At 36.3% G+C, this 11,580-nt stretch overlaps 1 protein-coding gene across 8 annotated transcripts; it reads left to right on the top strand.

Moving 5' to 3' along the window:
* The first annotated feature begins 101 nt into the window (after window positions 1-101).
* On the top strand, window positions 102-11,359 carry LOC133743687 (uncharacterized). Of its 8 annotated transcripts, XM_062171705.1 has the most exons (27): window positions 103-328; window positions 421-512; window positions 1,005-1,072; window positions 1,537-1,648; window positions 1,911-2,111; window positions 2,375-2,482; window positions 3,434-3,582; window positions 3,968-4,049; window positions 4,185-4,600; window positions 4,795-5,227; window positions 5,334-5,557; window positions 5,824-6,019; window positions 6,185-6,327; window positions 6,415-6,589; window positions 6,717-6,770; window positions 7,140-7,319; window positions 7,952-8,064; window positions 8,543-8,725; window positions 8,957-9,014; window positions 9,470-9,529; window positions 9,659-9,700; window positions 9,794-9,930; window positions 10,014-10,149; window positions 10,230-10,307; window positions 10,394-10,510; window positions 10,604-10,666; window positions 10,769-11,359. In XM_062171705.1, the coding sequence occupies exons 5-27, from the start codon at window positions 1,965-1,967 to the stop codon at window positions 10,853-10,855; spliced, it is 3,381 nt and encodes a 1,126-aa protein (XP_062027689.1). In that variant the 5' UTR covers window positions 103-328; window positions 421-512; window positions 1,005-1,072; window positions 1,537-1,648; window positions 1,911-1,964; the 3' UTR covers window positions 10,856-11,359. The 8 variants fall into 8 exon arrangements, with proteins under 8 accessions (XP_062027691.1, XP_062027692.1, XP_062027695.1 ...); XM_062171707.1 differs by having other exon boundaries at window positions 102-512; window positions 1,537-1,651; XM_062171708.1 differs by having other exon boundaries at window positions 102-512; window positions 1,916-2,111.
* Window positions 11,360-11,580: the final 221 nt, after the last annotated feature.

Consider the following 11,580-nt stretch of genomic DNA (forward strand, 5'->3'; position numbering starts at 1 on the left):
TGTCAGCACCAAGGGAAAAGAGAAGGGGCTGTGACCACTTACCCAATTAGGAGATCACGTGCATGACATGTGATGAACAGACCCACCCCCGGGCGGGTCGAAACGAAGCAAATATTTCTTGGTTCTTTTGTCTGAGATCCATTAACACCTGCAGAAAAAAAATGGGTGCATTGCATTCAGATCTGACTCCCTCCCAAGCTCTAATCTTTCTGTGATCCAATTCCCTTCTCTTTCTTTTTCTCAGATCCCTCACCAAATCAATTCACAAAGGGATTATACATACATATATATAGAATAGAATAGAAGATGCGGCAGTGCCACTGAATAGGTTTCTTTCCTTTCCCTTCCTCCCTTTTTGCTCTCTCTCATTTCTCCCTCCTTCACTCGCTCAGACAACTAAGCGGCTCTTCAATCTCACAGCACTGGGAACCCAACAAGGACGAGAAAGCCGTCAACGCTACTCGCCGTGCCCGATCGAAACCCTACAAGCAGAAATTGCAGTCCTCACTAAGGTATTTGGTTGCTCTGTAAGGATTTTGCATTAATGGTAATCAGAGTATTTCAATGCAATCATGTGCAGTATATAGTTTGACTAATATTATGTCCATTAGAAATCAGTGGTTTTTGGCTTTTCTCTGAGGAATAATACAATCAATCAAGTTTGTTTTTTCGGGTTGCCTCTACTATTCTACAATTCAACCTCACTTTCCTCAAATTCTGTTAACTTCACAATTGAAATTTAATTAGAGTAATAAAGTCAAAATGTAGAGGCATGTAGCTGTAACTCTCACAAATTCTATAGCCCGTTCTGGAATTTGATCCTCAATTTCCATTCATAAAAATCTCAAGATTATTCTTTCACTTTCTATGTTATTTTTATGATTGATTTAGTTACTTCCCTGCATTTTGTCTGCTTTGCAAAATTCAGTTTTAACAACAAACATGCTTTAGTGGCCATTGTCTTTTGTCACTGAGTTTCTTGGTTTCAATGTTGTGTTTTACAGTGTTTCATATTACTGCTGAAGAGGAGAATAATCTCAGTAATGATGCAATAGCTAAAGATATTAAACAGGTGAATATTTCTCATCAAATTTTCAGAAAAACCATTTCCATAATTTGCATGCTGCCAATAATAACACACATCAGTTAGATTTTAACTCTCAACCTTTATTTATTTACATATTCCATGCCATGCTTTGGTCATTTGTTCCATCAATAAAAGATTGATATCTTTCCGCTAGACATAAGATAGTACTGCTCATACATTTCTCTCCTTCTAATTGTATTGGTATTATTCCTCACGTACTATCACTTGAAAGTTTGAATGGAATTGAGCTGTGAGTAAATGTTCAGATTACAAAACGCTTGGATATGCTCACTTTCAAACACAAATTACATATATGTAGTTGCTCACTTTACGTTTTACAATCTGTCATTTGAACAACTAATATATTACTAGATATAACAACTGATCTAAGCATTTGAATTGGAAGGCTAATTTATGCATTTTGTAAATGTTTCAATGTCTGTGTATAGCTAGCTGATCAGCTGAAACCATTGTGCTGATGACGGGACATAATAGGGAGATCAGATTTTAGATCACCAAGCAACTTGCAGCGCATGGACAACTCTTTTAAAGAAGAATCAGGTAGTATTGTAGTGCCTTAAAGTTACTGGAGGAACAATATAGAGAGATAGAGGCTCTGTAAACAATTTTGGACGCAGGAAACTTTGTCTCTTATATTTTGCATTACTGTTTGATGCACTATACTGATTAATGTGTGATATACGATGTTCTATCATTTTGATCAAGAATCAAGTCACTTCAGTTCTATCTTTCATTATTGCAAATTGTGAGCAACAATAAATCACCATTGCTATTTGAACTAAAAGCTTTGCTTCCCGTCTAGATTAGAGCCCGTTGTCACTCTCCGAGTCTTGTTCACAATTCATAGAAGAAGAAGATGTATATGGCATATGGATGGCCACAGGTCATCCCACTTGAACAGGGTTTATGCCCGTCTTCCCAGAAGATCATATATTTCAAGGTCATCAATGGCTTACTGCTTGTTGTGTCTCCCTCTCACCTTGAGCTCTGGAGCTCTTCCCAGGTCTGCTTTTTATGCTTTCCGTGTTTTCCATTGAGATGGGTATTTGTCGTTACTGTGAATTTGCTCCCAATTATGGAGCTTTATGCTCCTTTCTGTTTCTTAAACATGGGTTTGGGGGCATTGATCAATGTTTAAATGTGAATGAAATATTGTGACTATAGGCATAATGGTATGTGTATATGTGTGAGTTTTGTCTAATATAAATTAGGATTAGGGGTTTGACATTGTTTCGTTTTTGTGTTTATTGGGGTGGTGCAATCCAGCATAAAGTGAGACTGGGCAAGTACATGAGGGATGCTGGTTCACTTCAGAGAGAAGGCGAGAATTTGCAAGCAGTCTGGAGCCCTGATGCCAAATTGATCGCTGTTCTTGTAAGTCTAATACTGATTTCGCCTCAAATCTTGGTTTTACAGCCACTTTATACTGACTCTAATCTGCATAGGCTTCTTTTTGCTTTGCATTTTTGTATGTTTGCTTGTCTTTATGCATGGAAAAATATATTCACATGTAGAATGAGACTATCTTTATTCTTATCCGGTTAACCAATTCTTAAAAATGAAAAGATTTATCAGACTATGATGAAGTGAATAATTTGATCAATGAATATTTAATTCTTCTTTCAATTTTGATTTTGCATCGATTCACAAAAACTTCTTTCATTTTAAATATCGAGGGAAAGGTTGTTCTTTGGGAGAGATCTGTATCCAATGACTATGGCTGACTTGCTTGCCGGGACATGCGATTTTGTCTTTTATGGAATATAGGTTATCCAGAGCCTTCTGTCATTGAAAGTGATACACCTTTGGTGCCTTTAGTGACTTTCTGTCTGCCAACTTCTATTAGAATTCCCGCTTCACTTCTCCATCTTCCGCCGTCGGCGCCTCTTCTATTCACTTCGGCTGATATGTGTGCTACTTCAACTGCCCATGATGACTGGTGGCTATTCCGTGTTCATCAATATGTGTGCTGTTTCTAGCATTTGTGAGTAATGAAAGGAAAAAGGTGCTTTGTGCATAAATTAGTATGCTAGTGTGCATGTACACCATCCAAGAAGATATGAATTTAAAACAGTTTTAACTGATTAATGACAATTCTGTCATGAACTTCAACTTTGTTATAAAGTTGTTAAGGCGCTCTAAAAGTACACTGCATGTTTGAGTTGCTTGATATGATTGGCAAAACGATGTTTCACGAGTGCGCTGTACTTTGTCTTTGATTTATGAGTGTGTTGTGGATTTATACTTATTTTCTTTTTTCCACATAAAGCTCTAAACTGCATTTACCTGTTTTAGCTTATTGTATATTTTTATCGTTTTCGGCAGACGTCCTCTTTCTTTCTTCACCTTTTCAAGGTCCAGTTTTCTGAGAAAAAGATACAATTAGGAGGGAAGCAGCCCTCTGGTTTATTTCTTGCTACTATATCTCCTCTTCTCAGTGAGCAGGTGCCATTTGCAGATAAGGACATCATAGTGTAAGTATTCATCTGAATTTAATTGAACAAATAGTCTTTGAATGTTGACAATATTTGAAACATGATAGTAATGTGTTTCATCATCAGTTCCTGAATGCATAGATGTCTTCCACTAAAATGAGTATGCACATTCTTTTATTATTATTATTTTATTTTTATTTTTTATTTTTAGATTTTTTATTCCAATCTTCCTATATAATAGCCAATGATGTTTTGAAATTTGTACTGGTCCTAGTTCTGTTTGATATTGCATTTAGTTTAGGGTTATGATTTTCCATTTAGCTTCATATAGAGCCCTCTTTGTTTTTAACAAATTAATCTCGCAAGTTACTGTTATCATTGCAATTGATTATTATTTTTTTTCTCTTGCTGTGTCTCTTTTCAGGAGCAATATTGTAAGCGATAGCAAACATATGCTACTTGGACTTTCTGATGGATCACTTTACAGTATCTCATGGAAAGGGGAGGTAAAAGAATATATGATTTCATTGTAATATAGTGATCATGAATTTTCCATTGCATTATAGTCTAATCCTCTTTGTTTAGTGACTGGACCTGCTTTATAACCAAAGGATTGAGTAATATTGTGTTCTTTTGTACAGTTCTATGGGACTTATGAACTTGATCCAGTTCCACGTGATGGCTGTGAAGTTATCCCGTCATCACATTCTTTAGATAATGGTGTTGCTTCTAAAGGGGTTCCAGGAACTATTCCTGCCAATAATTGCGTCCCCAGGAAGTCTGCTATTATCCAACTGGAGCTTTGTTTTCCACTTAGGTTACTGTTTGTGTTATATTCTGATGGACAACTGGTGTCATGTTCTATAAGTAAGAAAGGCTTAAAGCATCCTGAATCTATTAAAGCTGAGAAGAGGCTGGGGGCTGGTGATGCTGTATGTACTTCAGTAGCTTCAGAGCAACAAATCCTTGCTGTTGGGACCAAAAGAGGGGTTGTGGAGTTATATGACTTCGCAGAATCTGTATCACTGATCCGATCCGTATCTCTGTATGACTGGGGGTAAGTATGGGATCTGAGTATAGCCAAGGGTGGAATAATTTGATAGGTTGGCATTTCACCTAGCTAGGTGCATAAAATTGTAGTCAGTAATTCCAATGGACTAAATTCTGGTAGAAAACGGTTAATAATTTGATCGTGTTGTATGATCCATAATTGAATCTGCATAACAGATGACCTGCCTTATCACTTTTCAGGTACTCAATGGAAGACACTGGACCTGTCAGTTGCATTGCATGGACGCCTGATAATTCTGCTTTTGCAGTTGGGTGGAAGTTAAGAGGACTTACAGTTTGGTCTGTCTCTGGTTGTCGTTTGATGTCAACAATCCGTCAAATAGGTTTAAGTTCAGTATCTTCTCCGGTGGTTAAGCCAGTCAACGAATGCAAATTTGAACCTTTGATGGGTGGCACCTCATTGATGCAGTGGGATGAATATGGATATAGGCTCTATGCTATTGAAGAACGATCGTTGGAGAGGATTCTTGGATTTTCCTTTGGTAAATGTTGCCTTAACAGAGGAGTTTCAGGCATGACATATGTCCGTCAAGTGATATATGGTGATGATCGGTTGCTTGTTGTTCAATCTGAAGATACTGATGAACTTAAGATGCTACATCTTAACCTTCCAGTTATGCCTTCAAAATCATATGCTCGATATATTATATCATCTTGTGTTTAATAAATTGGCTGACTTTTTAAGAATGTCTGATGAGAGTTCTTTTTCTTTGGTTCAGGTTTCTTATATCTCACAAAATTGGCCAGTTCAACATGTAGCGGCTAGCAAAGATGGAATGTACTTGGCAGTTGCTGGTCTCCATGGGTTAATCATATATGATATACGATTCAAGAAGTGGCGAGTGTTTGGAGACATTACTCAGGAGCAGAAGATTCAGTGCAAAGGTTTGTTATGGATGGGGAAGATTGTTGTTGTCTGCAACTACATTGATTCTACTAACACGTGAGCTAGCTATCCTTATTTTTATTCTTCTGTATGGTAGTCTTCCAAGGTTTTTTTTGGGCGTTCAACTTTTCTACTTTAGTGGTTAAATTTCCTGGTTACCATGCTCAATAGGCCCTACTTCTCAATTATGCTACCATCACGTGTATTAGGTTTATTGGCAGTTCTTTTTGTGTTCATCTATTTGTTCTGTAGGTATGAAGGAGTTTCTTTTGTATGTTTTTATAATGTGAGACACCGTAATTGTCAAACATTTGTAATTGCAGATATGAATTGCTTTTCTATCCAAGATATCACCTTGATCAGAGCTCACTACTTTGCCGAAAGTCCTTGCTTGCGAAACCAATGGTCATGGATGTCTATCAAGATTATATACTAGTCACATATCGCCCGTTTGATGTACACATATTCCACGTGAAATTATTTGGTGAATTGACGCCTTTCACTACTCCAAATTTAGAGGTAAAGAATATTTCCTGATTTTATTTTTTTTATTTTTTTTTATTTTTTTTTTATTTTTTTACTATAGCAGATGGGTTTTATATGATGATTTCATTTGCACATAAATAAAACTAAATAAATGAAAATAATTCTTCATACATTTTTAAGTGATAAAATGACAAACAGCTTTCTACAGTACGAGAACTCTCAATTATGACTGCGAAGAGCCATCCTGCAGCAATGCGTTTTGTCCCAGATCAGCTTCCAAGAGAGCGCATTTCAGATAATCATACGTCTAACTCAGATCCTTTATTAAAAGAGCCTGCAAGGTATGTGCTTTTTGACATTGTTTATTTGGATCTTAATATTTGTAGTGATATCGGCAGACACGACTCAATGGATGCTTGCTTTGCTAGGTGTTTGATATTGAGAGTAAATGGGGAGCTTTCACTTCTTGATTTGGACGATGGACGTGAAAGGGAGCTCACTGATTCTGTTGAATTATTTTGGGTTACATGTGGTCAATCGGAGGAAAAATCAAATCTTATTGAGGAGGTTTCATGGTTAGATTATGGCCACCGCGGAATGCAGGTAATTAACTGTTTCATATCATGGCTTTGATGTCATGTCAAAGTTTGTTATTGCTTATTTTTGAGCTCTACCAACAGTGATTTGTATTTGTCTGATATTTATTCTGGTTGGAAGTTTATTTTTACAGGTTTGGTATCCATCTCTGGGTGTTGACCCTTTTAAGCAGGAGGATTTCTTGCAGGTATGCTTGTATTTAAGAGAATGTTTAGGATGCGGCTTTTTGAAAGATTGTATGGACTAGAGATGTGAATTCTTGTATAACATGCGCCTCTCATTATCAATGTTTCATTTTGGAGATAAGCATACAATTCTTTTTTCTCTTTTGGCCATCATTTAAAGGCTTTATATTTTAATTTCATTTCAAATAAAAAAAAATGGTCTTTATATTTGGACTTCTCTCATTCTTAGATACTTCAAGCAAAGATTATTTTGCCTCTGTTTATCAGAGATATTGGCCTTTGTTTCTGATTGGATGAAGCTTAGTGGAGCTTAATATACTAGGCTTGTCCATTTTCTCTGATTGATTAAGTGATTCACCATCATTTTTTAGTTGGATCCGGAGCTTGAATTTGATCGTGAGGTATACCCTCTGGGACTTCTTCCAAATGCTGGGGTGGTTGTTGGTGTTTCCCAGCGAATGTCATTTTCAGCCTGCACAGAGTTTCCGTGTTTTGAGCCAACTCCGCAAGCTCAAACTATATTACATTGTCTTCTAAGGCACCTTATTCAGGTAATAGTTGTCTTTTTACTTTTGATGGGCGGGTGGTGCATATCATATAGAAAACTTTATATTCTGAACTCACATCGGCTACTTTTCTGACCTCAAACTCTGCCCTTTGTTTGCTTTTTCTTGTCAAAAGTGGCTTAATCATGAGTACTTCATTGCGTAAAGTCATAATCTGCACATGGGATTTATATTATATTTAAGTAAACAATCTTCGCCAACCAAAAACTATAAAATATCAGTGATTCCCTTCAAGTTATTTTTTGCTTAATAAATATTTAAACGTTTTAAAGATTTATTTGTAACTTAATTCTACTTTTTGCGCACATTGTTTCTGTCCATGCCCTATATTTCTCTTTATGTATGTACTTCCATCATATGAATCACGTGTCTGATTCTTCCGGTAATGATTTATGTTAACTGTTATTGAACTTCTATTGACCAACTAGGTAAGTTCGTAGACTCACTAGACTGTATGAAATTGAAATCTGCAGGCTCAATTGTCTTGGATTTTGCAGATATATGGGATTATGGGTTAATAAAATACTCTTTTGACATACATGAATATGATGTATCTTGTGTTCTGGTTTGTTTTGAAAAATATATTTTGTTTCCTGGTTGATTGTTGTTTCTGCCAGAGGGACAAAAGGGAGGAAGCTTTAAGATTGGCCCAATTATCAGCTGAAAAACCTCATTTCTCTCACTGTATGGAGTGGCTTCTGTTTACTGTATTTGAGGCAGACATATCCAGGTAAGCTTAATTAGGGAAAGTAAATCATTTCACAAGTATAAGGACTTGAGCACCAACTTTGTTTTCAAAGTAAAATCATTTCCTAAACTGAAAAGACCTATAACACTGGTCCTCCCGACCCTCATTTGGTAGGAACCAAGAACAAGAACAGGTTAGGTAGTATGGCTATTGTTAATAGTTTACAGTTATTGGTTTAATGGGCAGCCTTAGATGCTTGCCTCACTCTTTAATAGTTCAATCAATTGCTTTTGAAGAAACTGTAGGACCACAAGTTTTACTTGGTAAAATGAAATGATTGAGGAATAAATTCTTGTAGTTGAATGAGTGAGATGCAATTAGTTCATATAAGGTGTGTTGGAGACTGGGTTTCCTGAGCGTGCATTAGTGTCCTTCACTAATCTAGCAATTTAATCTGGATAAACTTTGCAATGTCCTGTTCATCCATATGTTTCTGGTCACTTAATGAAATTATTTTCAGGCAAAGTGCAAACAAGAATCAGAGCTCTGTGCCTAAATATGCAAAGAATTCCTCTCTTTTAGAGAAGACATGTGATTTGCTCAGAAATTTTCCGGAGTATTTTGATGTGGTTGTCAGTGTTGCAAGAAAAACTGATGGTCGACATTGGGCGGATTTGTTCACTGCTGCTGGGAGATCAACAGAGTATATTTCTTTACTTTTCTCGTTTATTTTCTTTTTCACCTTACATTGTTACTTTCTGCATGTTTATGAGCTGTGAACCATATAATTTTGTTTTTGCATCAAGGATGAGGGTTCACAGTTATTTGTGTAGGTTTATGCAGTTTCACATATGCTGTCAGCCTTTTAATCTTAAAATTGTGACATCTTTTAATCTTAAAATTGTGACATCTTTATTCTTTTGTTGAATTTCAGGTTGTTTGAGGAATGCTTCCAACGCAGATGGTACCGCACTGCTGCATGCTATATACTTGTAAGATAGTGATCGAGTAATTGTGGTTCAGTTTTGTTTATATTTTCTTGCTTTTTGACGCAAAATTTCCCTCACTAGGAGAATTACTTTAAATTTTTCTCATTATAAAGAAGAATGTCATACATTTTTTGTTATAAGTGGGGTTGCAGTTAATTGTAACAACCAATATTTCTTTGGATCCATTCCTCTTCGGTAAAAAGCTTGTTTAGTGAATTGCTTATACCTCTTTGGTACTTCGTGCAGTGTATGCATTTCTTGTAAGAGGTGCAATATTTGAAATATGAGAAGTACATTTGTTAACATACTTTTACTAATATCTGGTTACAAGACTGTGGATGCAAACCCCTTTTCTGTTTATGACTACTGCAAAAAAGCTTCCAATTTGTGCTGGTGAATATAGATTACATTTGGCTAACCAACGAGGTTTATGTTTGTCAATTATTTGAATGCCCCAGGTGATTGCTAAGCTTGAAGGTCCTGCTGTCAGTCAGTACTGTGCTTTGCGTTTATTACAGGTGCCAATCTTTTAGCTGATTACCATTTTGAAAGTATTTCTCTTCTACTAAGTATGTGCGGGCTCAATTCTTTTGTTCTTTTCCTTTTCTCAAGAGATTTCACTTACAACGGCTGTCAACTCTATGCAGGCAACACTGGACGAATCTTTATATGAACTCGCTGGGGAGCTGGTATGTCTTTGGAAATTTCATGTCCTATTTTAGTTGCAGCAACAACAGCTAAATCTTATAAAGTAGATAATAATAACTTTGTTTGACATTTAGGTGAGGTTCTTGCTGAGATCTGGAAGGGAATATGAACAAGCATCAACAGATTCAGACAGACAAGCTCCATCATCTCCCAGATTCTTGGGTTATTTTGGTTTTCGTTCTAGTAATAGAAAACAGTCCTTGGATAAAAGGTAGATTTGACCTTTTTTTGCATGGCTCCAATAACTTGACAATATTATTGTGACTAACTGGTCATTAATTTCATTTGGTGCAGCTCTTCATTCAAGGAGCAGAGCGCACATGTTGCTTCTGTGAAGAACATTTTAGAAAGCCATGCTAGCTATTTGATGTCAGGAAAAGAGCTTTCAAAGCTAGTTGCATTTGTGAAAGGCACTCAGTTTGATTTAGTGGTAGGATACAGTTGCAGTTATGGTTATGATTAATTTGTTGTTGCTGCCAAATGATTCTGAGTTTTCACACTGCATTGCAGGAATATCTTCAGCGAGAGAGATATGGATGTGCTCGTTTGGAGAATTTCGCTTCAGGACTTGAATTAATTGGACAAAAGGTATTAACATATGAAAATCTCTTTACCCTCAAAGTCTTCTTTGTTTGCTGAAGAACTAATTACTGAATACTCTTTTATGATTCCAGCTCCAAATGAGTATACTGCAGAGTCGATTTGATGCAGAATTTCTTTTGGCACACATGTGCTCTGTCAAGTTCAAAGAATGGATAGTGGTCCTTGCTACTCTTTTAAGACGATCTGAGGTATGACTGGCTTCATTTCTCACAAATATCTTGCCTATGATGAGCATGTCAGCTTAATTGGTATTTGCTTTGCTGATTTTGTTTATTGCACAGGTTCTATTTGATCTTTTCCAGCATGATATGCGGTTGTGGAAAGCATATAGCATCACCCTGCAGGTATTTGTTGTTTAAAATGTTGTCAATAATAATTCTCGCTCTATTATCTGCACCGTATGTGTATCAGATTAATGCTTTACTCTATTGATTTATGGTTTTCAGTCACATCCTGCCTTTACTGAATACCATGATCTGCTTGGAGATTTGGAAGATCAACTTTCCTCCATTGGAATTTCTCAAGAGAAATGAGGTTGCAATCGGATATGTACATCGTTTCTCTACTTGACAATTGGTGCTCATATGGTAGTTACTCTCACGAGGGAATCAGTCTTCCCTCTTTTGGAGTTACAAATGCCGATCAGATCATGCATATATATATATCAATAAACAAGTATCTCACTCAGCTGAAGAGGCATCTATGTATTTAATCGAGAGAATGATGAGCACTAGGACGCCATTTCGTGGGCCTGCTTAACAATTTTTGTTATTACAATAATCAAATTACTGGTATCATTGAAATTAGATGCTTTCGTAGATAAGGATGGCGGAAAACCACTGTTGAGGAGTAACATGCAATATCTTACTCTTGTCGTTTTGTATTCTTTTTCTTCGTTCATGTCATATTTTGTATAAAATTCTTCTTCAATAGTTTTATTAAGGCTATTTGTATGAGATGTTAAGAACGCGTGAGTTCTCTAATGTGTTGTAATTTTTTCACCACAAAATATAAGTTTAGACCTTTCTTTGTTCTGATGCCCTATTGTTTTAGGCTCTTAGGTGCAAAAGTAGTTGCTGCTTAATCAGTAATGACAGATGAATTATGTCCTTGGTTAAGACAAATGTTCACTGAGGTTTCATCATTAGAAAATACGGCTCTATGGCTAAAACACCCTGCATCCTTTTCTTGTACCCTTTGTCTGCTAATTTAACGGACTTTCTGCTATTTCTGTTGCTAATGTCTTGTACAATTTTTT

This window comes from Rosa rugosa, chromosome 4 (genome assembly GCF_958449725.1).
Source record: "Rosa rugosa chromosome 4, drRosRugo1.1, whole genome shotgun sequence".
Lineage (NCBI taxonomy): Eukaryota > Viridiplantae > Streptophyta > Magnoliopsida > Rosales > Rosaceae > Rosa > Rosa rugosa.